The 27,669-nt window shown below is 38.2% G+C and overlaps 4 protein-coding genes across 8 annotated transcripts; 3 read left to right on the top strand and 1 right to left on the bottom strand.

Moving 5' to 3' along the window:
- The first annotated feature begins 4,851 nt into the window (after positions 1-4,851).
- On the top strand, positions 4,852-9,543 carry sfrp2l (secreted frizzled-related protein 2 like). The gene is made up of 3 exons (XM_074641825.1): positions 4,852-5,507; positions 7,821-7,901; positions 8,095-9,543. Exons 1-3 carry the CDS (start codon positions 4,973-4,975, stop codon positions 8,493-8,495), a joined length of 1,017 nt encoding a protein of 338 aa, XP_074497926.1. The 5' UTR covers positions 4,852-4,972; the 3' UTR covers positions 8,496-9,543.
- Positions 9,544-11,097: 1,554 nt separating this feature from the next.
- On the top strand, positions 11,098-13,214 carry tomt (transmembrane O-methyltransferase). Its single transcript, XM_074641823.1, has 4 exons — positions 11,098-11,361; positions 11,437-11,633; positions 12,284-12,406; positions 12,595-13,214. Exons 1-4 carry the CDS (start codon positions 11,100-11,102, stop codon positions 12,790-12,792), a joined length of 780 nt encoding a protein of 259 aa, XP_074497924.1. The 5' UTR covers positions 11,098-11,099; the 3' UTR covers positions 12,793-13,214.
- A 363-nt stretch (positions 13,215-13,577) lies between these two features.
- anapc15 (anaphase promoting complex subunit 15) lies at positions 13,578-16,304 on the bottom strand. Its single transcript, XM_074641824.1, has 4 exons — positions 16,152-16,304; positions 15,984-16,043; positions 14,804-14,944; positions 13,578-14,475 (listed from the first exon to the last, which is right to left on the bottom strand). Exons 1-4 carry the CDS (start codon positions 16,269-16,271, stop codon positions 14,428-14,430), a joined length of 369 nt encoding a protein of 122 aa, XP_074497925.1. The 5' UTR covers positions 16,272-16,304; the 3' UTR covers positions 13,578-14,427.
- Positions 16,305-18,424: 2,120 nt separating this feature from the next.
- folr (folate receptor) lies at positions 18,425-21,886 on the top strand. 5 transcript variants are annotated; one of them, XM_074641817.1, is made up of 6 exons: positions 20,107-20,141; positions 20,284-20,307; positions 20,422-20,554; positions 20,664-20,852; positions 21,133-21,268; positions 21,549-21,886. In XM_074641817.1, exons 1-6 carry the CDS (start codon positions 20,122-20,124, stop codon positions 21,818-21,820), a joined length of 774 nt encoding a protein of 257 aa, XP_074497918.1. In that variant the 5' UTR covers positions 20,107-20,121; the 3' UTR covers positions 21,821-21,886. The 5 variants fall into 5 exon arrangements, with proteins under 5 accessions (XP_074497921.1, XP_074497920.1, XP_074497918.1 ...); XM_074641822.1 differs by having other exon boundaries at positions 20,108-20,141; positions 20,284-20,316; XM_074641821.1 differs by having other exon boundaries at positions 20,127-20,141; positions 20,250-20,316.
- Positions 21,887-27,669: the final 5,783 nt, after the last annotated feature.

The raw sequence follows: 27,669 nt of genomic DNA, 5'->3' as shown, positions 1-27,669 counted from the left end.
TGTCACCATAGGACAGTGACCTGACATTTTAGATCTCTGTAACTGCAAACAACAGATTGCTGAAATACTTGTTATGTCTTGTGATGCTCTGTTGTCTGCTGTGTGCTGATGCATTGATACACTTTCTATCCTTCTCTTCTTTTCTTCTTTGCACTTATCTTTGTGTTATGCTTTAAATGTATAAATACTGACTACTCTTTGTATTCAGGGCTCACTTGCCACAGTCCACAACAGGTGGCTGTGCTCGTGAGTCCATCTGCAGTCCATCTGCAGATGTTTTAGTTATTAATGTATGCCTTTTCATTAAATTCACTTAAAGACAAGTTGTTACGTTGGTTTGTGTCTTGTTTTAACAGAAACTGCCACCACAGTCTGTAGTAGGGACCATAGAGCCAGTCGCTGGGGCAACCAGGGTCAGAGATGCCAGAGGAACGGAGTAAGTCAAAACATGATAAGGGTAAAACACTGAGCACCAGGGAGGAAGGGCAGAGTTGTGAGGCCTTCACGCAATAGTGGAGACCTGACAATTGCTCCTTGATTAAGCTTCAATAAACCTTCTGTGTAAGACATCAACAGCTCCAGGGCCTCTTCCTTCCTATTGAGTTAACTTGTGTATCAGAAAGTCCACCACAAATACTTCTAACATACAAGGCACAATTGGATAGGAAAGATAACTTAAATTATTTAAAAAATTATATAATAACAAAAATAAAAGAGGATAGAAAATAATTAAAAGGAACCAAAAAAAGAAATGCATAAATAAATAAATAATAAGAATGCACTCTTCCATAGTAGCTCTAGGTTGTCATCATCATATATGTTCAGTTCTTCATAAGCTCTGAGGAGAGACTTTGCATGTTGTCCATTCATTAGTCTTAAAGCACTGAGATGATTGTCCACAAGGTCCCTTTTGAAAACTGAAAATAGGGGTTTCATTTTCCTCCATTTGGATGCATGGATGAAAAACTTTTCAAATGTGAGTTATGTAAATAAATAAATAAAGTGAGGAGCAATGGGACAAAAATAAAAATACTCAATTAACACTGCAAAGATTATTATTATTTTTAATTTACTTATCTTTTTGTGTTTTTGGTCCTTTCCTTTTTTCTTTTTTTTTTTGTATATGTTTTGTTTATGTTTCTATCGGATTTAATTAATTTATATGTATAAATGTAATTGTTTCTGAAATGAATTCTGCTTATTTAATGGTGCAGTAATATTGTTATAGGGATGGGGGTATAATTTGTTTATACAATTATTTCTGTGATTTATTGGATTTTGTACAGAATACCAATAAAAATACTTTAAACCAAAACTGCAAAGATAATGTAAGCTGCAAAGCACAAAACAATTTGCTACCTAACTGTATTCAGAGGTTGTAGGAAATTAGAGAGATCCATTATGAATTTAAGTAAATAGGTGTTTAAAAAAACAAGGGTAAGGACAAATAGGCTATAAAGAATAGCATGTATATGGGGAAATAATATATATACTATACGATATGGGATTAACTTGTGGAATGGTTGTGCCAAGGAATTAAAAATGTGTAGTTTACTTTGCAAATACATTAAAAAATTTAAAAAATAAGGTGGTAAAGATAGCCGTATATAAAACTGAGTTATTATTATTGTGTATGTTGTTTCAGTTTTGATTTTTTTATAGCCTAAACCTAGTAGGTAAAGGATTGCCTATTAGAATATGCTATGTAAAAAGGATTGGTATGCTTCAGCCAATATTTTTCTGTCAATATTGTTGTTTTCCCTTTAATTTAATGCCTTATTGTTATTTATTTATTTTGTTGTGCATTTTTTTTTTTATTTGTTAATAAGTACCGATATAATTTACAACTACTACTACTACACATTAAATTTGAAAAATAAATAAAAAAAAAAAGGTTGCATATCAATATTTTTTGGTAATTTAAGAGAGGGACCCTTTAAAAGCAGATTTTTTGTTTTCTATTGTGCTTGTGCAGTGCATATTTCTGAATTGAACTGTGTTTAATCACACTACCACAAACTAACCAAAAATATTATTTCAACGTAGAAGTATGTAATGACACCACCATGTGTATCCTGCTGTGTGCACTGTACTCATGGGAACTTGACGGAGTACAGGTTAATTCAGCCCTGCTTCAACAGTGTTATTGATGCATTAACCTGCAAATATTTTGATATTGGTCATGCTCAATCTAGTTGCTGTTTAACCTCCATATTTATTTTATGATCTTGAAATAAACATAAAATACATACTTTGCACAGTCGCCAGCTACAGTCGTGCGTATGATTTGCAGTGCTGATGCACTGAATGCACTATACTACAGTACTTGAGTAAAGCACCAGTTCCACCTACTCAAGCAGTGTTTTTCTCTGAAAGAGGGTAGCAAATTTAATGAAATACAAACATTGCAAATATTTAAGTTTGAGCTTTCTATAGTCACACCACTACTACTACTACTACTACTACTACTGAGCAATATCAAATAGACGGCAGCAGGAGAATGGAACAGGACGAGGCATGTTGATAGCAGTCTCAAGATGAAAGGGTCTCTCACACCCTCTGGCTGAGTATGATGACAGAGTACCACTCAGTGCTTCTCTAACACACAACAGTTACAGTTTATTTCCAGTAACTAATTTCCCAATACTGACAGTGTTTTTCAAAGCTCTTTGTACACCAAAACACTTTTCTACTCTCACTGCGATTACAAAAAACATTTGGACGTTTTATGTATTAATGTCTTACAAGTAATGTTAATAGGAAACTGTATATACTCTATTTTATAAATGTTTCTCCCCTGTTCAAAAACTTAAAGATTATGCTGATTGAAGTGGATCTACAAAGTATTAATTTGTGCTGCCATTACTTTGTGTAGCCTACTGTGTAATAAATATAAATAAGAAAGTTTAAACAAAGCCTATACTTTTGCTGCAGAATTTCTTACTTGTAAAATGTTTTTACATATTGTGTAAAATGAAATGAAAATTTGACCTGATTATAAAAACAAAAGAAATATAGGCCTAATAAAATAAAAGGTAGCTTATAGGCCTACACCACAGACACATGGTCACTGTGACCTTGGTCTGATCTTATTCACTACTTCAACTTAATTTCCAAGCCACTATATGGAAAAAACCCACATAAAACATGGATTATTACAATTTAAGATAATTCACAGACTCCACTTCTCAAAAAGCAAACTCGCAAAGATGTTCACAGGAACAGATCCAACTTGCTCCTGTTGCCATAAAGACGAGGCCACCCTTTATCCTATATTTTGGATAGGTCCTCCAGAAGTCTAACTGTCATTGGTTCAAGCTGATACACTGGCCTTTTCCTCACTGCTAGCACGAAGGCTAATACTATTACAGTGGAAATCCAACAAGCCACCGACGCATTCTCAATGGATAGAAAGTGTTGTGACATATTTAAAGCTAGAGAAACTTAAATACTCTACGAGAGGCTCAACTAAGAGGTTTTTCAAAGTTTGCCGGCCATTTCTCTTTTACTTTGAACATGAATATGTATCTAAAGAGCAGATGTCCCCACACATGCACAGGCACCTGCACACACATGCACACACACATTCACACGAGTATGGATGTATAAATGTATGTTATTTTAGTATTGTACCTTAGTTGTATTTCCTTTTTTTTATTATTTTATTTACTTATTTGATATGCTGTGCACCTTATGTTGTTTTGACTCTATATACTTTGAAAAATTCAATAAAAAGATTTACACTATGGGAAAAAAAAAAGTTAAAAAAAAGATGTGTTTCTGGACTGAGAAAGTGGCGTCATCTGATTGAAAGTTGCATTGTTTAGTTTTATGTAATCCTCACCAAAACGGTAGTCGTTTCAATTTCCTCATTATTGTGCAAACAGCATTAAGAACAAAATGTGCAATTGATGTGTGTAAGCCTGTTTGAAATTATGTGGAGAAAGAATGACTTTTGAAAAGTTGAAAGTCTAGAGTCTGGCTTTACACAGTGAGGTTCAGGTTCAGGTGACTTCATTTGTACCCGTAGGTAGATTTGTTTTGCAGCAAAAATAGAGGACGTATTGACAATAAGCTGGAGCACAGACAAGAGACAGACACACCAAAAACATGACAAAGAGTACTCTGTGACTACTACTACTACTTACTGGGATCAGGACCCAGCAAAAAGAAGGCCACAAGAACAATATAAAAAACACTGAAATATCAGGACAAAAAAGACACAATAAAATGAGAAAAGGGATAAACTTTCCATAAATATGTGCAAAAGCTGCTAGGACTTATTTAAATGAACAATTGCAGCTGGAACAAAGCTGTTCCAGTAAATCCTATGTACAAGGCAAAAGTATAATATAGGCTATACTTATTGCATCAGTTTACTTTCTCTGTTTTAGTCTATTTTATAAACGTTTCTCCCCTGTTCAAAAACTTAATTATGCTGATTGAAGTGGATCTAGAAAGTATTTGATTTTTTCCTGCCATGACTTTGTGTAATAAATATACTTAAAAGGAGAAAAATAAAAAAGTTTAAACAAAGCCTACCCATACTTTTGCTGCAGAATTTTTTCTTTGCAAAATGTTTTTGAAATTATGTGGAGTAAGAATGACTTTTGAAAACATTAATTTTAAAGTCTTTACACAGCAAATCATATGCACAAGGCAAAAGTATAATATAGGCAACTTATTGCATCAGTTTACTTTCTCTGTTTTGTGTCCCACCTGCTAAGTTTTGCAGTTTGCAACATGAATGCCAAACTATAAGAAACCAACAGCATATCCTATATGTGGAGGCAGGCACTAGTGTGATAGAGTCTGGATGATGACTGGGAGGCGCCTGCCCTCTCATCATTAACCCCCCTATGGGTTTCCTCCACACCTCTTTTGTTTACACCTACATGCCGGTCAAGTCCAGACAGACAGACAGAAGAGGCTGCAGCAAACTTCACTCTACTGCGCTTGTTGGAACAAAAAAATGTTTGTGCTCAGCTTTATCTTGCTGTTTGGAGTCTCCCATGCCTCGGACCCCGCAGCGGCTCCTCTTCCTCCTGCTGCCCAGCTCGGAACGCCGTCGCTCGGCTTCAGCTCCTCGGTGCGCTCGGTGTGTAAACCCATCCCGAGCAGCCTGTCTCTGTGCCACGGGATCGGCTACAGACACATGCGGATCCCCAACCTGCTCGGCCACGACACGCTGCGGGAGGCCCAGCAGCAGTCCGGTTCCTGGCTGCCTCTCATCTCCAAGCTGTGCCACCGGGACACCAAGAAGTTCCTGTGCTCGCTGTTCGCTCCGGTGTGTCTGCCGGAGCTCAGCGGGCCGGTGAGCCCCTGTAGGATCCTGTGTGAGGCCGTGAGAGACGGCTGCTCTCCGGTGATGAGCGCCTTCGGGTTCCCGTGGCCGGAGATGTTCAACTGCAGCCGGTTCCCGCGAGGCACCGAGCTCTGCATCCCGGTTACCGGAGAGCAGGAGGGGAGGACGGCGGAGGAGGTCAGGCACGAGGAGGCGGTGAAAGGTCAGTGGACGGATGGGTCTAGTTTAAAGGGCAACTATACTGACATTTAAAAAAAATTCATACATGTTATTCCAAAGGTCTGGGAAAAATAAAATCTGAGATTTCGAGAATAAAGTCATAATATTACGAGAATAAAGTCAAAATATTATAAAGTAGTAATTTTACGTGTTATTTTATTTTTTTTCTTCGTAAAGTTCTGACTTTATTCTCGTAATATTATGACTTAATTCTCGAAATCTCCGATTTTTTTCCCCTCAATGTGGTCCTAATACTCCGTAGTACATTTGCACTTGGGCCCTCGTTGCATTAGACTTATATACAATATATTTAGACTATAAACTGTGTTACCTTCATCACAATGCTCAAATGTTTTGTGGCTCCAGACAGATTTCTTTTCTTCTTTTTTTTCTTGCCTAAAATGGCTCTTTTGATAGTAAAGGTTGCTGACCCCTGTCATAGGGTATACAGTGTGGAGCTGCTCCATAAACAATGAATTAGGAGAATGTTATAGATGACATTGAGAGCACCCAGAGGAATGATCTGAGTTTATGGGAACATTTTCTGTTTGACAACTGAGAACACAACAATAGAATAAAGCTCATTTGCGTATAAAAAAAAGAAAGAAAACAAACATCCTGTAGGTCTCCCATTCATTGTTTATGGAGCAGCTCCAGACTTTATACCCGATGACATCACAAGTTTGAGACTTACTTCTCTGGTTTCTGTCTTCGAGAGAGAGTAGCTCATGTTCACAAATATTGATTGAACTTTCCTAGACCATGAAAATAACATATTGGAATTCTTAATTTAGGTGGTGTTCCCCTTTAACCGACCCTTTAAAAACAGCTGTTGATTATCATCACACAACATGAGTAAAGTAATGCTGCGCCTACAGGTAAACTGTCAGCTCCTTTTCAATCAATAGCCTATTGCCTTTTAGATGTTTTATTACAGAAAGTGTATGAAACCCATGACCAAAGGTTATAATACATTCTGTCATTGTGTTACATCTGGATGGATTTATAGTGAAAATAAAGGATTCCCCTTTTTGCTGGGGACCCCCTGGAAGCCCCTTAAGGACCCTTGGGGGTCCCTGGACCCTACTTTGAAAACCACTGGGGCTATATTTATATGGGCCTGTTGTAGAGTTATTTAGTAGGCCTATTTAATAACTATTATTAGCCTATATGTGTTACATGGCAAACACTACACAGATTCCTATCCCTGCTGCAGTATGCCCTTATAAAGTCACACTATCTCAAATCAGGCTCTCCAAGTGCACTACATCACTATTACCTCTGCCTAGCTTGTTATGTTTGAGTTCATTTGGAAAGTTTCTCCATTAGGCTACATAGTTTACATAAGAAGAAAGGTCCTTCTGGCAAAAAGTTAAAAAGCCTATATGGCTATTTCATTGAAATACTAAAAACATAGACAATGCTGGGTTACTTGTGGGATGTAACCCATCTTAACATGTACCAGCATTGTCTTTGTTTTTAGTATTTCACAATGAAATAGCCATCCCATAGCCTTGAACCTTTCTTCTTTTGTAAACATTTGTGTTCCCTACCAAAGAGCACTTTCATTACACCTGTTTGAACTTCCTGAACACTGCAGAGCTTTTCTATTTTTGAAGGCTATATAGTTTGTCCAGTTTTTCAACTGTAAAATGTCTCGTTCAGTAGACTACATATCTTGGTCACAAGTCACCAAATTTTAGGGATCCTTACCAAAAATGTTTGTGTATGTTATGCATTTCTGTTAAAAGACAAATATCTGGCAGTTTATCAATGTAAAAAATGTTTAACTCCCTAATATTGATATCGGTATCAGCCTCAGCAGTTCAAAATCAGTTGGGCTGTAGCACAAATTATGTATATGACAAACAATGTAAAGTGGTTGCGCACATCCAAAACCATACTAGGCCTGTGCTGGACCAGTAGAAGACCGCAATGAAAAATGGTCTGCACACTGTAGCTCCCTTTAAGTGCAATTTATTGGCACATCTTAGTTAGTGACATTTCGAGCAGATGCTCTCATTTAATGTATATTTCAATGTATATAATGCATCTGTTTTATTCATTTCTACCTCTTTTGTCTGTTTCTTGTGCTGCTGTAACAACTGAAATGTCCCTTCTGGAGATCAAGTTTTATTTGATCCAATCTTATCTTATCTTAAAGTTGTTTTGCATGCCTTGATCCTGGAGTTTCTGCTCAAAGACAACAGTCTCACCACCTTTTATAATTTTAATTTACATCCCCACCGCAGACATCCGCAGTCATCTAATCCCCTCTCTCTTTTCCACCCCCCAGGGAGTGTTATCTGTGATGCCTGCAGCCTGGCTGCTGAAGGAGAGACTGACATCCAAGAAAACTTCTGCCGCAGTCCATATGGTGAGAACAAACTGATGTAGATAATGTAAGCTACAAAATACATCCACTTTTTCTATTGAGAATGGAGCAGAATATAGAATAACTCCAACTAAAAAGGAAACATGCCACAGAACAGATAATCTAATCATAGAGACAGAGGTTGTTTTACAATGTGTCTGAAATGGCACCTGTTATCTCTCTGTCTCCGTTTCAGCGTTTAAGATGCGTCTGGGCAGTGTGTCGGTGGTGGGAGGGGACCGCCAGCTGGTGCCTACGGCCCGCAGCCGCATCCTGAGGTGGGCAGGGGGAGGTGCGGAGAGGGCAGAAGGGGTCGGAGGCGCAATGGCCCACAACGCTTTGTGGCTGCAAGAAGGAGGCACCTGTACTTGTCCCGGCTTAGACTCTACAGAGACAAACGAAGACGGGGTGTTAGAGGAGGAACAGATGGATAAGAGACAAGCTAAAGAAGGGGCACCGAGTGGATGGTACCTGGCCCTGGCTCAGGCTGAAGAGGGACGACTGGTGCTGACTCGACTGGTGAGGTGGACCAGAGGGGACAAAGAGCTGAAGAAGTTCATCAGAGCTCTCCTCAAACAGTCTTGTCCAGAGCTGTAGACATAGGGAGTCATCAACCATCGCAGTCCTGCCCAATGGACGCTGCTTTGTGGTCGTATGCAGCCTGTAACTGTGTGCTGCATCATTGAATAATGATAAATAGTTGCCAAATAACTCTGAATAAATCACTTGAGATTGTTAGATACAATGTAAATTAACCAGATTAGTTCGTAGTTATCTGTAAAGCTACATAGTGACCACGTTCTTGATGAATTGTTCCTGATTAACTCTGAAAAAGGTGCTAAATCCCACACACTCAATAACCAATCAAGTCTTCCTGACTAAGTACGTATTATTTTGTGTCCCAACAAGTAAAGCAGTGCATCATATTGACAAGCAAGATTTTTTTTTAAGTGAATGATTATTAAACAGAGAGCTGGTGTTTGTGTACATTATTGTAATTACCATGGCAGTTACCAAATTATTCTGGAAATCTCCCGCAGGCAGTGATGTTAAGGTATTGTTACAAAAGTTACATCTACAAAATAGTGCAAAAGTTGATATAATTCCAACTGGGGCAATATTTGTGTATTTTTATTTTATTTTTTATGTACATTTGTTATAGGAGAGACAAAATATAACTCATTAATCCAAGTCAAAGTGTTTGATAATGACTACAGGGTTTAGGCTGATCTGATCATTTTCTATTGATACATATTTGGGTTGAAACTGTGCAAGTGTTGTTATTCCTGTATGTAATGATTATACTACCTATCCTATCATTTTTTACACATTAAGCATACACCATACAAATGATAGACCTGCAAGTTTTTATTGCCTCATATTATATCATTTTGTTTCAGTAGCTTTATGCGTGAAATCACATGTTATGTTGTGAAGTCACGTCAACAGAGAATCACTGAAAGGAAAGAACGGAAAAATAAATCAGTTAGATCTTAATGTTGGTCTTTATTTTTTTGCATTTTATCACATTTATTTGTTCCTAATGTGACTCTACTGTAGGTTTTTACATATTTGGTTGTTTTTATTGAAACAAACTTTAATAAAATAAATGTATTCATGTCATATTGAGTTACATTAGATTATATTTGTTGGTGTGTTTGTGTTTTTCTTGACCTTTCCATCATGACACAGAAAAGAAAGAAACTTGATTCCACACAGACACACACCTGTTGCTGTTAACTTGATATATCAAATGTCTCACAGTGCCTCTCTCTGTCTCTCCACCTATCCACAGTATCGCTCCTATTCTGAATATCTAGACAAGAAGCTACCTGTGTGTCTGATCAGAAATGACAAACTGGTGTTTAACAGCTATGGAGTTAATTATGTTACTGTCAACAGCCTGTCTGTTATTATTGGAAATAATTACAGGATATAAACTGTCATGCACGTGATACATAAATTATTTATACCCCCAGGTCTCTTACCTTTTCTTACACACACACATACCTGTGTCTTTATGTGGTTGAAGCGCCACTTTCATCTTTATCATTGGCGCTGCTGCTCTGCTTTCGCCCAACAGGTGAGTATGTCTGTTTTTCAGACATTAATTTGATTCAAATACTTTGTTACAGCATCTGTTCAGTGTGGTGCAGAAAGCCTGCGGAGTCTACGGTTACCTGAGGCAGTAGAAACATCTAGAGAGGCACAGCATTTTCTCTCACATCTCCCACAGGACTAAAGCATGAAAGATGGTTCCTGTGTAGATCTCATCTTGCATTATTCAAAACTAGGAGCGTTTGTCTCAAAATGTCTTTAATCTATTTGGAATTTTGTCATTTCAAGAAAAGATGATTTAATAAAATTGTCGCTATTTCAGTCTTGTAATGTTCATTTTTCCCAAATGTACCTTACAAAGATGTATACATTTTCTTCTTTCTGTGCATTAATTAGAGATCCTTTGTTAGTTTTGAGGGATCTTTCAGTAGTTTTGTCGTGATTAATTCATGGCTTTGATCATTTAACACATGCAACATTACAAAGGCACCAGACTAGCTACAGAGCCTTGATACCAAAGAGTAGCCAAAGAGTTGTGGAGTCACAATTGCCCATATTCATGAAGTATTGCATGTGGGAACTAGGAATTTTCCTCCTAAAATCAACAATGTTGGAAGAACATTTATCATTTCAGTTGAGCTGAAATGACAAACGTCGTATGACAAATGTTGCAGTCGACAGTATCAGTACAAACTTGTTTTGCACCTTTAATACAGAATGATACTAAGTGCCTCTGATAATTACAAAACTGATTCAAGTATCAGGAGGAATTGGCTGACAGATCTTGCAGAACTAATGTAAGGTTGAAGCAGGGTTTGGGACTAAATACTGGCACTAAACACTCAGGACATTACTGCACCTGAACATCAGTATCAGAAGGCTAAATGGCAGTGTACTAATGATTATAATTGTTGTACTTTTACTCAAAAATCTGGTGATGTGTTGTCTGATTAACTTCTTCTTTATCCATATACTTTATTTTTTACACTGCACGGCAGCACAGTTAGATTTAAAATGCAGTAAGCCCAATGCTATTGCAGTCCATGAATGTAAAAACGGAGAGAAGGAAGCAAAAAGTTCCTTCAGTTAATGACTAACATCTAATTAATCTTCTGTGTTTTTCTTTATACGAGCTACAGTAGGATGGTGCCCCCTGCTATCGCTCTGGCCTTCATTCCCCTCCTGCTGACAATTCTCATCAGGTGCCGCTTCTACTTTGTGCTGTTCTATCGGGCGGTGCTGGTCAGGATATATAGGGACTGTGTTACTGGCCTGAGCCGTGAGGAGCGTGCCTACCAGTATGTTCTCACCCACGCCACCCCCGGAGACCCCGACAGCATCCTGGAAGCCTTCGATGTCTGGTGCAGCAAGGTGGAGTTCATCAGCAACATTGGGCCTAAAAAAGGTAAGGAGATAATTTACACTTACACAACAGTTTATCATCTGTTCATCATTTCACATGTTGTGTTTGGTGTTGTAGGGAAGATCCTGGACCGGATGCTGATGGAGCATAGCCCTCTGACAGTGCTTGAGCTGGGAGCCCACGTCGGGTACAGCACCGTGCGGATCGCCCGGTCTCTGCCACTGGGCGCAAGGCTCTACAGCCTCGAGATGGACCCGAGGAATGCTGCTATCGCTGAGAAAATCATCCGCCTGGCAGGGTTTGACGATGATACGGTGAGAGAGCACAAACATGTAAACACTGTATGTAGGAGGAGGAGGAGGAGTAGGAGTAGGAGTAGGAGTAGGAGTAGGAGTAGGAGTCCATTGTCTATTCAAAATTTCTGTGTTTCCTATGATTTATTTATGCAGAAAAAAACAAGCAAGCAAATGAAAGAACAAAGAAATCATGGCTATTACTGCCTCTATTGCTCTGGTAAAAAAAAACATAGGCCCACCCAGGTGCATGCTGGTCATATGCTTGCCTACCTACATACAGTATATAACCGCAGGTGCACTGTTACCCAATTCACAAACAAAACAAAACAACAAAATCATTACGTAAAAACTAAATATACTAAACAAGAAAATAATTAAACTAAACAAATAAGTAAAAGAAAATCCTATCAAAATCTAAATAAAGTAAATATCTAGACTAATAAGTAAAAAAAATTCTACTTATTATTAGCAAAACAACGAAATACTAATAAAAAATAAACAGCTCCTACACTGTATATCCATTGCACTCCATGTACTGTAGGCTTTTTAATAAAATCCCCAAAATTAGGCCATGGCCAATTATTTGTTTTGACATAAATCAGGGCCATTTTTATTTCATGTGTTGAATATGGAAGGTTTTATACCTTTGAGACATTCTTGTTCTCCAGGTGGAGCTCATCGTAAATCCATCTGATGAGGTGATCCCTCGGCTGCGGTCCGACTATGGTCTGGAGAGGCTGGATTTTGTCTTCATGGACCACTGGAAGAAATGCTACCTCCCTGATCTGCAGGTGAATAAATCATTAAAAAACATTATTTACATATTATAAAGCTATAAAGTATTTACTTTGAGTTTGCAGCAGCCTGTTTTATTATACCTGAAATTGTGCTTAAATAAATATGTTATAGTTTTGATCCTTCCCATTGTTACCTGGTCAACTCCCTCAGTTCCATGATGCTGCCTCTGTGTGTGTTACAGATGCTGGAGGGCTCTGGTCTGCTGGGTAAAGGGTCTATGATCGTGGCCGACAACGTGCTGTTCCCCGGGGCTCCGAAGTTCCTCAGATACATCCGCAAGTGCGGCCTGTATGAGTGGAAGATCCACCGGGCCACGCTGGAGTACAGCAAAGGCATCAGGGACGGGATGGCTGAGCTGGTGTATATGGGAATCAAGTAGCCTGGGATATCACACACAGTTTTAGAGTGGCAAAGTATACCCCATATTAAAACTAATTCTAAAGAAAATTGTGATAGAAAAGATAAATTCTTTCCCTAAAAACTTACATTCACCTGAAAATTGTAGCATGTCAGTATCTAGTTTTTCAGAGTTGCATTATATCTCATTTCCAAATACCTCAGCGCCCTCTCCTGGGTAAAAAAAGACAATTATCAGGAAAAGAAATTGCCATGCACCCATTTAGTAACCCTATGTGCACAACACTAGTCTTTATATGGAAATAATAGCCACCTTTTTTTATTCCTGCTGGGGATGTTTGTCACTTCTCATTCTCCTCTGTCACCTATCTAATAAAAGCAGAAATATCATAAAACATGTTGTCAAAAATAGCTTGTTTATTAAACCAACTGCCAAAATAAAATTAAAGAACAAATTCATTAAATATGCAAATTAAACTGAATGACATGTCATTTTTGGTGAGTTTATAATGAATATCCTTTATGTACAAGTTTAATTATGAAGAAAATGTTGGCCTTCAGTTGGGAAACATAACCATAAGCTAATCAAATCTTTCCAGACATGAAACGTTAAATGACATAAAGTGATTCTTGGACCTAGGCACCACCCAGATCATAAATTTTACCAACACCAAATTAACACACCCTTTTATCAGTTCTCAACTTACCTTGTTGAACAGTAACCCGAATCCAACACACACCCTTTACTATCATGTTACATTTTGTGTTTTTTACCAATAAGAAATTAAAATGTAGACAACAGAAAAACATGGTTTCATCATAATTATTTAATTTAATACAAAAAGTCAAGGCTTCTGTTCATTTTAGTACAAATACCCAAAGCCTTGGCAAGCAATCCTTTAAGATAAACATGAGAGCATTTAGATGCACACTGTGTGTATTCATATTTCAATTGACATTCTTTAAAAGTAATGGCTGCTTTTACCTTTCATATAGTTACAAAAGATCACAATGTATTTCAATAAGAACTGATGTATTGTCTGAATACTACATCATACAAGCGTTCATGAAGATTCTACTGAGAATATGATATCTGTAACAAAAGATTAGCAGCTGTGAAACAGAGTCGTACTACATGGTGAAGAATCTGTCCGTCTCCTTCATAGGTGACAAATTAATTAGCTGACTGAACTGCTGTTTGTGCTCAGTCAGCTGTTTGGAGGCTCTCTGAGAAGTGGCACATGACTGAAGATATGACGAGGTCAAAGTTTAGATGAGGGATCACTGGGCTGATGCCTTCTGTTGTCACTGTGTGGGTGTGTGACCGACTGGTTGCAAAACAGCAGGACCTTGTGTGTGTGTGTGTGTGTGTGTGTGTGTGTGTCTGTGCCAGGTAGCAACACCCACAGCAATGTCCAACGACGTCCACGGCCCTCACAGGCCAACTGCAGCTTGAATCGAGAAATGATTCACCCAACCTCCCTCTGAAGGACATCATGATTCAAGCTCTGATTCAACTATATTCTTTTCCTGTTCACACAAATAAAAAAATATATCTGTGTCACGGACTGAAGGGGTAGCAGTCGTGTTTTAAGTGGGGAGTAGAAATCCAGTGCCAGACAGCTGAACTTGATAGAGACTAAAATTGTCTTTTGTCTTATATCATCCATTGGTCTTGGTCTTGGTCTGGTCCCTCCATGTCCACCTGGCAGAAGAAAACAGAGCAACATTTAAAGGTACAGTGTGTAGGATTTGGTGGCATCTAGTGGTGTGGTTGCAGATTGCAACCAACTGAGTACCCCTCTGCTCACTCCTCCCTTTTAAAGACTGCGGTAGCGTGAGCCGCACAGTGCAAAACCATGCTAATGTCGTTCCATAATACCATAATACCTTACCATAAGAACACTACTTTAGGGAGGAACGGAAGCATCAAGCCATATGCAAATATTACACCCTAGTCGGCCTCAGTCATTTACTGTACTGCTGTATTGACTGCAGGCAAAATACTCTCTACAAATCATAAATAAACGCACCTCATTGATCTCGCCGTCATCAGGTGACTCATTGTAGTCATTCATCTCATCCATGTCCTGCATGTCTTCTTCATCTTCCGAGTCTTCCTCGCTGTCCTCCTCATCCTCGTCATCCTCCTCTTCCTCTTCATCATATCCCGCCTGCGCCAAAGTAAAGCCAGATGACATGAATTGATAAGATAAGATAAGATATTCCTTTATTAGTCACGCAGTGAGGAAATGTGCAGTGTGCAGCAGCAAAGGGGATAGTGCAAAAAACAAGATGCATCAGCTAACACAGTCAAAAAAAAAGAGCTAAACAAAGTGTAACAAAATATGAAGCATTTAAATAGAAGGAAATTTAAAATAGGAGCAGTATATACAGTATTGACAATAAACAGACTATTAACAAAATTGCACAAGTGGAAAATGATATTGCACTGTGTGAATATTACACCTGAGTAGTAATAATGATAATGATATTGCACAGTCGTTATACAGTATAGTGCAGTTATTGTCAGTTTTTGGTGTGTAAGTGTAAGTGGTCTACTGGGAGCAGAAACATCTGGGAGGGAAACATCTTACCAGCGTAAGAAGCTTTCCCACTTCCACATCGGAAAAACCATGATGATGCTATTTTATCGTGCTTTTATTGAGTCTGTTTTATCCTTTTCACTAGAGTCATGGTTTGGTACTATGCCTCTGAAGGACAGAAATAGGCTGAGTCAGATTGTTAAATGGTCCAGTCGGCTGATTGGTGAGTCACAGCTGAGTTTAGAGTCCCTGTATACCAGGCAGTTACAGCGGATAGCCAGCTACATCTCACACGAAGACTCTCATCCTCTGTCTGGTGAGTTCCAGCCTCTCCCATCTGGTCGGAGGTTTAGGGTCCCAAGGTGTAGAACAAAGCGCTACAGGAGCAGCTGTGGATTTCAGTGTTTTTTTTATATTGTTCTTGTGGCTTTCTTTTTGCTGGGTCCTGATCCAAGTAAGCCTTTGAGTACTCTTTGTCATGTTGTTGGTGTGTCTGTCTCTTGTCTGTGCTCTACTTTATTGTCAATACGGATGCCATCCTCTATTTTTGCTGCAAAAAAAATCTACCTACGGGTACAAATAAAGTCACCTGAACCTGAGTGTATGTTTGTGGCATGGTGAAACTCCAATAGCAGCATTAAAATCAATCTTTTGATTATATCATTACCTCAAATATAGGTTTCCCAATGGGCATCAGGTTGTTGTCTTTCTCAGCAATGCTCTGCAGCTGAGGGAGAGACACACACACACACACACATTAATAAAGTATGAAGAGAGAGAGAGAGAGAGAGAGAGAGAGAGAGACTGTGTGCTTTACAGCAGAGGTGTTGTTTACCCAGGTCTGGTGCTGCTGCTCCTGCTGGTGCAGCTCGGTCTCGTCCACACAGGGTCGGTCAAGGTTGAACCACAGGGACTCCGTTATCCGGGGGAAGAGAGAGGGGAACAGCGTGGACATGTCTGGGGACAACAACACGGTGTCACTCAGCAAACACAGCGTTAAAACCCGGCTCTACCAGAGAGAAATGGAGCTTTAAAAGTATGTGTCGGACACAGTTTGAAGCAACACAGGAGGGACACAGTAAATTAGTGTTGATTTAAAATCGTCCTGTTTTATGATATAACGTAACGTAACTTTAAAAATAACGTTAATGTCACCTCAAGGATCTTCTAGGTAATAAAATAACGTAGTATATTATGCTATTTTACCTGTATTTCACAGAGAAATGATAGATAGTGTAAAGAAGTACCTGCCAATCTCGATCCGGATTTCAAATTTTTCAAAACAAAATGAACCGGAAACCACTGGTGTTCACCTATCAGTCAGTATTTCCGGTGTCACTTCACAATGGTTCCGCCTTCGGTGGCAGCAGTCGAGCCAGGAAAGTGAAGCCAAAACAAGAATGTACTGTCCTTTTGGTTAGCATACTTAATTTCGGCAGTATAAAAATAATATAAAAATAAAATAAATTATAGAACAAATAATATGTAAGGAAAGGAAAAGAGGAATAAAAACCAAAAACGATTATGAAATGAAATGTCTAAGTAATCTAATAGTTTTTGCCAATTTAGAATTTTTAAGTTTTCAATCTTAAATAATAATAATAATAATAATAATAATAATAAATTTTATTTATATAGCGCTTTTCTAAAAACTCAAAGACACTTTACATACTGTAGATAAAAAGATCATAAAACAAGGACTTCATAAAAAAGATATAAAACACACAATATTAATCACACATTAAAAGCAGTTCTAAAAAGGTGAGTTTTGATTTGTGATTTGAATGTGGACAGGTTGGTGCAGTCTCTGATGTGTTTGGGGGGTGAGTTCCAGAGGGAGGGGCCAATGTGTTTTAAAATCAATATCTTTAAAAGTATAAACGAGGCTATTGTTTTAAGCCATATAATTGTATGGATATAATATATATGGATATAATATATTTCTAATCACATTAATTATGTAAATTTCTTCTGCTGAAAAACTGGGATTGTTAAAAGTGAGTCATATCTACATTTTTTGTTATCTTTTTCAAAATGTTTTGAGAGGTTATTCTGTAAATGAAACCAAAAAGAAGTAGCATGAAAACAACCTACAAACACATGTTCCTTTCACAATTACAAAAAGTGCATCTATTGTTAACAGTTGCGAAGAAATTACAAATATTAGCTTTAGCAGGGTAGTACCTGTGCAAAATCTTAAATAGAAACTCATTGATTCTATTTGAAATTATAAATTAATGAGGTAACAGACAGATAATGATCCATTGTTTTCTATTTAAATATAGCCACCTGTATATACATATGGGAGTAGTAATATATTCAAGATGATTTTTAATAAAAGCGTCAGTACACTTTCTATCAGATAGAGAAACCCTATCAATAGTAAGGGGACATTCACTTAAGGATAGTTCATCGAGACATATGCTTTGGGCTAAAGACAATACAGAAATATCAGCAAATTACTGATAAATATTTCAATCAACGGCAAGGGACACCTGTTGAGAGAACCGTTGAATGACTAAGGACATTTTCTTTCATTTGTGAACCTGATTATTTATTTTGTGCCTAATTAATTTCATTGCGAATAAATATAAAACACAAAGAATCTAATCAATTTCCATTCTTTCCACACAGATTATTAAAGGGAATGTATAGGAACTAATGCTGTTACCAAAGTAGGACTGGTGGATTAATCTAAATAGGCCTATAGAAATACAAAACCTAGTTTTTATTACTCATCTATGAAATCAAACTGTACATTGACACAATCTCCTATTCAAACAATAAGAAAGCTGCTGAAACAATTGATGTGTGTGTGCTCTCTCTCTTTTTTAAAAGTTTTATTTGAGGACATCCCCCTTGTAATCTAAATCAGCAACTGTAACTAATTTACACATGTACAAATGAACCACCCACTTCAACGTGCTGGTAATGTTGAAAGTTTTAGATGAATCAGGAAACCACCAACACAGATGCAACAGAAACTTATCTTAACTGACACTTTTTACACCTCTTATTGCATTCCCAGAGGTCACATGCCATTTCATACCAAACGTCAACCGCAAGTGTGTGAGTGTGTGTGAGAGAGAGAAAGAGCAGGGTAGGCCTTGAGATAAGAAAACCCTCCTCACAGTAAGATGTAGTAAAACCCAGATTATCTCATAGGCCTACGCACTTCTTCTTTTTCGTTCCTTCGCTCTATCTCAAACACTCACACACCTGCGAGGCACTGATCACACTGGCACAGACTTTGGACTTTGGAGACATACACACACACATGCATCCCCAGATGTGTGTTTTCTAAGTCTTGTTTGGTCTTGAGAAGAGTGTAAGAGGTGACTGGAGACACTGATTTGTAGGATCATCCCTTCAGGAAGGAATCATCACAGAATCTAACAAGGTAACGTCAATCTGTTCATCATTGCTTGTAGAAATCTTCTCATTGGCCTCTAAAAAAAGTTGCTATTTAGGTTGCAGGGTAAAGGAGAATTGTCTTTTTTCTTTTAAATGAAGGAAGAAGGCTGAAACAGTTCTTCAACTGTTTCTGTTACATTCACAGTGTCTTTGTAGTTTCTTTCTGTTGTGTTTTTTTGAGGTTACGTTCAGGAGCACTGGTGTATGTATTTACATATAGTTTATCTGTAACAGTGTCTTTGCAGTGATTACCACATTTTTCAGATTTTCAATAATTTGTCACATAGAAATGACAAAAAGAAACTGAATGAAGTGCGGCTAAAGAGTTATTTTATATGTTCCAGTGGTTGCAGTGGGCCAATGTCCATCAGATATTATGTTATAGTGAGTTAACCTCATAACCGCCAACACCAATCAAAGATTGAGTTGGCACTTGATGTAAATACTGTAGGTTTTGTTTGAAACTTTTTACACCATACCATGTGGTTCTTGAAGTACTTGAAAATAAAAATAATATTACAAAATTGCAGAATAAAAAAAAAAACACAATTACCATTTAAATATGAATGGCAAATGTAGCACATTGTTTATTTCTCTCCAGTCTGTCACATCGATAACTTGTGTGAAGGTCATCCGTTTGAGTTGTGGTTAACTTGAACTTTGTGCCAGATTTTTGTTTGGTTTTTGAGGTGTTGTACTTCAGCTTATAACTTTCATAAAGAAAATGCCTTTTACATTTCTACTCATTGTCCCTATACAGAACTTTTCTTCCCTCAGCAATACACTTTCTACAATTCTCTGCTTATAGATTTGATAAAAAAAAAATTCTCTCAAGATGTGGGTTGTTTTGTTCAAAGAAGCCTTGTAAGTATGGGAGTAATTGTGGGAGTAAGCATGGATAATCTTACGAAACTTGTTTTTAAGCAGATGTGTAAGGTTGTTTGACGTGAATTTAGCAGTGGAATAGATACAGGTTATTTACAATGCAGATCAGCTTGGGCAAAACTGACACAAACTAAACTGAAGACTCCCAAAAAGAAAAATAGGGGAGTATCAAATAAAAAACAATTCTGCAGATGTGCGCCTTTAAGTTAGGGCCCTACTTCAGAAAATAACAATTTTATTAGAAAATTATTAATAGCAATGATTTGTCTGTTACTCAACAGATACATATTTTACGTTAACAATGACGAAACCTTTCTTAGTATGTTAAAATAAAAGGAAATGTTGGCAAAAACTGCACAAAATTAGCATTTCCTCCCAAAACACATAACATCCCCCCTCCAACAACACCACACTTGGCGCACTCCTCCAGAACTGTGACCATAAAAGGAGTCCAAATTGATTGGGATTGGTTTGGGAGTTCCTGGGTCCAAACAAGGGGTTGGCAAATGCACAGTTTAGAGGAGAGGTGAGGAACACAAACAGTGATTAAATAAAGACATTAAAACATATGATCTGGTACTATAAAGAGCTCTGCTGACAATGCACAAACAACAAGACTAAATATTGTTAACAGATCTCAAATATTTTCAATCACACCAAAAAAACAGACACCTGCTGGCTATGATATATAAGTGACTGAGGTACGTGTGTCTTACTTACAGGACATGCCTGTGACATGGATTTAAACGTTTGACCAGTACTGTATCTTGCATTATTTTTCCTATGTTAATGCCTCTCTGCTGCAGAGCCATGTGGGTTGTCCTGGCCTTGCTGCTAGCCCTCTCCAGTGGCGCTCTGTCGCTGGACAAACTCAACATGTGTATGGACGCCAAACACCACAAAGTAAACCCTGGCCCTGAGGGACAGCTTTACCAACAGGTGATGAACACAAATGCCCCCATAAAACAAATCAAATCATTGCTGGGAGATTCAAAACAATGTTTTTAGTCCAGCAGCATAAAGTGACCCCCCTCTTTTTTCTTCCCAGTGTGCTCCCTGGCGTGACAATGCATGTTGTACTGCCAACACCAGCACAGAAGCCCATGAGGATAACTCCTACCTGTACAACTTCAACTGGAATCACTGTGGGGTCATGAGCCCCCAGTGCAAGAAACATTTCACCCAAGACACTTGCTTCTATGAGTGCTCGCCACACTTGGGACCCTGGATACAACCAGTGTGTATTATTGTGCTCTCCGTCTCTCTTGTATGTGTGTACTTGCAACACTAGATGGCAGCATAAGAAGTTGAAAGTACAGACTTTTGAATCCACATACAGTATGTTGCCATTATTCTATGTTATCATAGTCATTTTAATTTGTGGACACCTTTTATAACTCACCTGACAGATCATGGCATTGCAACTGTGAGTGCAAGGAGTTTAATTCTAGAAATATATCACTTGTGCTCTGAAATTATGGATTATACACGTTAATCAGTTATTATTATTTGTGTAGGTGGATCAGAGCTGGCGTAAGGAGCGTATCCTGGATGTGCCTCTATGTAAGGAGGACTGCCACGACTGGTGGGAAGATTGCAAGAATGATTTCACCTGTAAGACTAACTGGCACAAGGGATGGGACTGGAGCTCAGGTAAGTACACACACACACACACACACACACACACACACACACACACACACACACAAACACACACAGGGTAAAGCACAGACTTGCACACATTTTTGTATGTAACCACAGAAAAACAAATTCACACCTTTGCATACACATTTGCACAAAAAAACAAAACACTTATGATTATGGACACCTCACTCACTCATGAACACATACAGAGATCTTCTTAAAGGTTGTCAGGTAATTACTGCATTTCAATAAAATCCATCCAATTATTCTCTCCCTCTCTCCCCTACAGGTGTTAACAAATGCCCTGCAGACAGCAAATGCAGGAAGTGGACTGAAGTTTACCCCACACCCAAGTCCATGTGTGAGCAGATCTGGTCCAACTCCTACCTTTATACCACCCACACCAAATCCTCAGGCCGCTGCATGCAGCTCTGGTTCACCGGGACAAACCCCAACAAGAAGGTAGCCGAGTACTACCTTAACAACGCTCAGCAAAACCAAAGCTTCACCTTGACAACGCTACTTCTCCTGGCTTTTGCATCTTTCTCTGCAATTATGTAATGAAATGATATCCTTGACCTATCCTATATCACCCCGAAGGTACCAATTAAACTGATTTCAATGCTCTCCCGTCTCTGTTGCTTTCTTGTCTCCTTTTGGGTCGTTTAGCCTCCTAATTGATGGTAAGATGACCCATCTGGTTTACATCTATGAACAGAAAAAAAGATTCACTGATTCAATTTAGTGTTTATTAAAGACTTGAGTATTGAAGTTTTCCTCTACATTATTTGGATGCCAGCAACCCCAAACATGTTGAACTAAAAAAAAAAAAGTTGTATACAGTTCTACAACTTTTTTAAACTCTAGAGGCGACTTCTAAGATATTAATTTCTTAATTTAATTAATTTTTTACCTCCAGTGTCTTTTAAGAAGGAGAAGTTCATCATTTCCAGAGCACCTGCTTGAGTATTATGTGATGATTTTTGCTCCTTATAAGAGTGATGCACATTTTTATCTAACTTTAGTTCAAAATAACCTGCCTCCTTGTAGAGGGACTGAAGCCCCCACTTGCAAGTTCAGCAATATTGAACTATAAAGTAGAAGATGTGTTGCTGTATAATTCTCTAAGTGTGATACTTTAATAAAAGAAATGTTTAAAATGATGTTTAAACTGCACCTGGATCCAGATCTGCCCCAGAGAATGACCTGAGTCATCACCAGTGCACCTGATGCAAATCACCACAGAGGTGGCTAATCATTTACTAGTTCATATACTTATCTGGTTTATTTTTCTGTGTCTTGCACTTCCTGGTGCTTTTTTAAATTTTCTGCTTAGTTTATTATTTTCTTATTAATTTCCTTATAATGTATTGTCCATCCAACCATCAAGCTCCATGAAGCTGTGATCATTTGCTACATGGATATTGGAAAATGTCCTCATAGTGTGAATAAATAGGATCAAACTCAACCTGAACCTTGTCAAATCTCCTTTTTGGAAACAGGGAAGAAGTAGTAGCTATAATGCTTTTCTCCATCAGGATAAAAACAGCAAAACATAAATAAAAATACAGTATATATATATATAGACACACAAAAAATACAAGAGAATGGAGAAGTAGCCCAAAATATGTGTGGAGAAAGAAAACAAAAATAAACTTGTGCATCTGGACAAGGCATGCAGCGACTTGTCTCATACTGTATTACTGCGCAGCTCTGGGATGATATTTCAGTGAGAGCAAACTATGGATCAGTTTAATAACCCCTTCATAACCTCAACCACCACTGAGGAAATGATAAAACTGACCCAGGATCTGCATGAAGGGAAAATGTTTCTCTGCACTGGGCACCAGTGATCACGACATCACATGACCACTCTGGGCCAGCTAGTGGTTAGTGGGCTTCACTGCTGGGTAATTATGGAGCTCCAGTCCCTTCAGTGTGTGTGTGTGTGTGTGTGACAGAGAGAGGGAGAAAGGGACAGAGAGAAAGAGAGAGAGAGAGTAATGTCTCTCTTCCTCCCCCTATGTTTAAGTGTGTTTTTGTGTCACAGTCTCTATATACAGTATGTGTGTATGGGTGTGTGTGTGTGTGTGTGTGTGTGTGTGTGTGTGTGTGTGTGTGTGTGTGTGTGTGTGTGTGTGTGTGTGTGTGTGTGTGTGTGTGTGTGTGTTTGTGTGTGCATGTGTGACTGTGAGGGGGCATGAGTTTACATACGTGTGCGTCAGTGCCACGTCTGAATGTGTTCTATCAGGTCTTTGAATAAGTCTTGTGATTGGTTAGTGTGCGTATTAAGGCGGGGCGCAACTTTGTGCGCTTTATATCCAAAGCATGATATAATGAATCTAGTAAATTTATAAAGACATAACAGATGCAGTCAGCAGTATCTTTATATTTTGAAAATGTGGCCTTGCCTTCTGACTGATGTGTCAAAGTGCTGCTCCATTTCTGAGGCTGATAATAATATCCTTCCTGTTGATACCACTGTATAATTTAGTATTGCAAGGTCAACTGTGAACCCCAGGCCAGTCTTTCCTGTCTCTTTTCTCTGCATGAACTGTTTGCATAAACAACCTGCCTATACAAAGAGAGGTGTGGCCTTGCATGGGACCATCTCATTGCAGAAGCCATAATTGATCCAATGGTTTTATTCAAACATGAGCATGAACATACTAAAAGAATACTTAATCTGGGTTAGAATAACAGAAGATGTTTCAACAAACTCCATCAATGTATCATAATCCCCTCAATTTACACAATGCAGTTCATAATCTCCCACTGAAGAACTGTCTTCAGACGTGTAAAGATGCTGGCTGCAAGCATTTCTCATAAGTAACTAGAGTAATTTACACACTACATGAACAGTGCAGTAATGTTGAGTTAGGGTTGTATGATTTGGCCATGGAAGGGAAAAAGAATATTGGGCATTTACTTAAAATGACATATAGCTTTCTATCTTTAATGGAGCATCAATGCTAGTTTGCTTTACAGATACTTACATAATATTTAGCGCATACATACTATTTTAATATGTCAGATATCATAGAAAAATATGGGCATTATCATAAAATTCAGAAACTGGAAAAATTTAACTTCTTTGTGACATAACATGCTAAAGTTATGCTGACACCCTGACTTTATAGCTAAGAATACTTTAAGTATATAGCTGAGTCTAGGGATGTGAAGCTGAGCCTGAAAAGATGACTCGATGATGAGATGTCCACACAGAATAGTGTGGCCCCAGAGTGGCCTAAAGCAACCCTTTGGGAAGAGGATAGATTATATACTGTAGGTTATGTATAGGTAACAACATGGCCTGTTTTCTGGCCTGACTCTCAGGCACGACTTTACAAAGGTCTATCCATTGTTCATCCATCCAACAATGTTTTTTGGGGGGTTTGTAATGAGCACTATACAGCCTCATCGTGCTCTTAGCATGACTATAGTCTTGTGTCTCAAAGTGACCAGACAATTATGGTAGGATGCAAAAGAAAAAGAATGAGCAAAATTATTCATTTTTAAGATGCGATTGCTGACAAAGTAGTTTTATTCCATGTGACATCCTGCAACATGGCTTTTACGATCCCTGCATGCAGACATATTGTTAAGTTAAGCCACATACTTTTACAGTCTTTTACAGTCAGCTCACACACACACACACACATACACACACACACACACACACACACAGACGCACACAGTATGATGCCATAGTCAGAAATAGAATTGGGATGGCTGCTGTCCCTGTGGCTATTAATATTCAGCTTCTCTGAGGTCATTGGCAACACACACACACACACACACACACACACACACACACACACACACACACACCACCCTGCCCAACTCTCACCCTCTCTCCTCACTTTAACTCTCTCTTGCTTTGTGTGTGTGTGTGTGTGTGTGTGTGTGTGTGTGTGTGTGTGTGTGTGCGTGCGTGTGCGTGTGCATGTGTGTGTGTGTGTGTGCGTGTGTGTGTGTGTGTGTGTGTGTGTGTGTGTGTGTGTGTGTGTGTGTGTGTGTGTGTGTGTGTGTGTGTGTGTGTGCGTGTGTGTGTGTGTACCCATACTACATTTTAGGAGTCAGACGTTTTGTGGGCAACTAGAGAGAAAAATCTCTACATTATGTTGGGTTGGCTGTTTCCTGTGTTTTGCCAGTCTGGCCCCTAGTAGGTGGACAGTTATACACCTGTAGGGTTTTTTGTGGTCTGGATAAGAAAAGGCTTGCATAACTGGATTAGAGCTTGTGAAATTACAGCAGCCTGGCCTCCTCAGTGGCTGCAGGTCACACTGATATTCAAAGAGGTACACCCTCTGGCTTTAGTGAAGGCTTTGACCATGGAGGCTACAACTTAGAGCCTTAGAGTAGAGAGAAAATAAACAAAGTCATTTTCAAAGATGTGTACACTTTAAAGAGAAGGTGATGATTTATCAGCATAGCTGCAATATCTTTTAGTTCACATTAGTAGCTTTTTCTAGCAAATCCACTTTTAAAAGTGGATTTGCTAGAAAATCCTCAATTTATTCTAAATGTTGTAAGCCTAATTAAAGCTATAAAACCACAGAAACTTGAGCCTATGCCAAGAAACCCACAGGATATAAGATTGGTTGGTACTCCAACAAAGGGGAGAACTAAACTTTATTCCCCCCTCTTCAGAGGAGGAAGAAGTACTTGCATCCTTTACTTAAGTAAAACTAGTTATATCACTTTGCAAAAACTTTCAGTTACAAGTAAAAGTCCTGCGTGTATAATGTTACCTACATAAAAAGTATTATGCGATAAATATACTTTTGTAGATCAGAATCAGATTTATTTGCCAAGTACATACATACAAAGAATTTGACTCCGGTTTTATGCATCTCTCTAAGCTTACTTACACAGAAATATAAATAAAAGCTAGGAACAAAGACAACACAGCTGGGCAAATAAAGGTAAGGAATAGAAAGAACTGTTATCTACACAAGTAGTGAACAAATAGGTGTGTGTATAAATATTATATAAATATATATTAAAAAGCACCAATGACCAATAATAAAATAAGAAATAAGATAAAATGTCTATATAAGTGTTCTGTGTATGAAGCATTTAAAGGTCCCATATCATGCTCATTTTCAGGTTCATACTTGTATTTTATGTTTCTACTAGAACATGTTTACATGCTGTAATGTTAAAAAAAAACTTTATGTTTCTCATATGGTCGGTTTGAATATACCTGTATTTACTATCTGCCTGAAATGCTCTGTTTTAGTGCATTTCAATGGAATTGCATTGCTAGGCAACAGCTTGGGTCCATGTTTACTTCCTGTCAGCTGGTGTCATTCACATGAACTGCAGCAGGAAATAAACTGGGACACATTTAGAATGTTTACGTTTAAAACTGTGAAATGGTCTAAATATTGTATATTTGTGACATCACAAATGGACAAAAATCCTGACAGCTTGTTTCAAATGCAGAGTTGCTGAATACGGGCTGTGGGTATTTCTCTGTGGATTGAGTGTTTTGATACTTTCACGGTATTTATACAGCACTTAAACCTACTTTATGATATAAAAGACATGAAAATATCACTTTTTACAATATGGGACCTTTAAATGTTAATAGTTGGCCAAGGTGCCACTATTTTTGACTTCTTTATACACTGTACTTCAGTCTATAACAATGCATTATAGTTTATTTGTTGATTTTGTATGTAGAATACAGACAACATCCAGAAAACCATCCAAAATGTTATGGCAATCACAGACCAGTAGAACTGACAAACAGAGGTCGGTGAAGGACAGCTACTAAGTTAATAAGATATAATAAATAGCGATAAAATAGATAAGAGAAAACAAATAGATAATAAATAGATATTGTTACATGATTCCCATGTAAGGGAACTGTCAATAAAATAAAATATAAAAATAATATAATAATAAAATAATATTAGTCCATCCCTCCTTTCCTCCTCTTCTTTATACACTGTACTTCAGTCTATAACAATGCACTATAGTTTATTTGTTGATGATTTTGTATGTAGAATCTGAATCTGCAAAGCAACTAAAGCTGTCAGATAAATGTAGTGGAGTAGAAGTATAAAGTTGTATAAAAGTACCTCTCCTCTATTAGTCCATCCCTCCTTTCCTCCTCTCTCTCTATATACATCCCAGTGTCTGTCTACCCCTCCATCCCTCCTTTCCTCCTCTCTCTCTATATACATCCCAGTGTCTCTCTATCCCTCCATCCCTCCTTTCCTTCAGCTCTGTCAAGCTGTATAGAGATGGACACAACAGGAAATAAAGCTTGTGGGGTGACTTTTTGCTCCTGCAAATAAAATATCTCAATCTAAATTTGTAAACAACCTGTTTTATTTTGAAACATCTAACCGGAAATTCTTTATAACATCAATAAGGCAGCTTTGACTCGGTGGGTC

The sequence above is a fragment of the Sebastes fasciatus genome, chromosome 7 (assembly GCF_043250625.1).
Source record: "Sebastes fasciatus isolate fSebFas1 chromosome 7, fSebFas1.pri, whole genome shotgun sequence".
Lineage (NCBI taxonomy): Eukaryota > Metazoa > Chordata > Actinopteri > Perciformes > Sebastidae > Sebastes > Sebastes fasciatus.
The sequence above is the reverse complement of the archived record's forward strand: the minus strand, read 5'-3'. Positions and strand labels throughout refer to the sequence as shown.

Coding starts and splice junctions, on each gene's coding strand:
- folr (XM_074641817.1), top strand. CDS start 20,122: ATGCACAGTTTAGAGGAGAG. Junction 20,142..20,283: donor ATGCACAGTTTAGAGGAGAG/GTGAGGAACACA, acceptor CCAAAAAAACAG/ACACCTGCTGGCTATGATAT. Junction 21,269..21,548: donor GGGATGGGACTGGAGCTCAG/GTAAGTACACAC, acceptor TCTCCCCTACAG/GTGTTAACAAATGCCCTGCA.
- tomt (XM_074641823.1), top strand. CDS start 11,100: ATGGTGCCCCCTGCTATCGCTCTGGCCTTCATTCCCCTCCTGCTGACA. Junction 11,362..11,436: donor CAACATTGGGCCTAAAAAAG/GTAAGGAGATAA, acceptor TTGGTGTTGTAG/GGAAGATCCTGGACCGGATG. Junction 11,634..12,283: donor CAGGGTTTGACGATGATACG/GTGAGAGAGCAC, acceptor CTTGTTCTCCAG/GTGGAGCTCATCGTAAATCC.
- sfrp2l (XM_074641825.1), top strand. CDS start 4,973: ATGTTTGTGCTCAGCTTTATCTTGCTGTTTGGAGTCTCCCATGCCTCG. Junction 5,508..7,820: donor GCACGAGGAGGCGGTGAAAG/GTCAGTGGACGG, acceptor TCCACCCCCCAG/GGAGTGTTATCTGTGATGCC. Junction 7,902..8,094: donor CTTCTGCCGCAGTCCATATG/GTGAGAACAAAC, acceptor TCTCCGTTTCAG/CGTTTAAGATGCGTCTGGGC.
- anapc15 (XM_074641824.1), bottom strand. CDS start 16,271: ATGTCCACGCTGTTCCCCTCTCTCTTCCCCCGGATAACGGAGTCCCTG. Junction 14,945..15,983: donor TTGGGAAACCTATATTTGAG/GTAATGATATAA, acceptor ACTTTGGCGCAG/GCGGGATATGATGAAGAGGA. Junction 14,476..14,803: donor ATGACGGCGAGATCAATGAG/GTGCGTTTATTT, acceptor TTCTTCTGCCAG/GTGGACATGGAGGGACCAGA.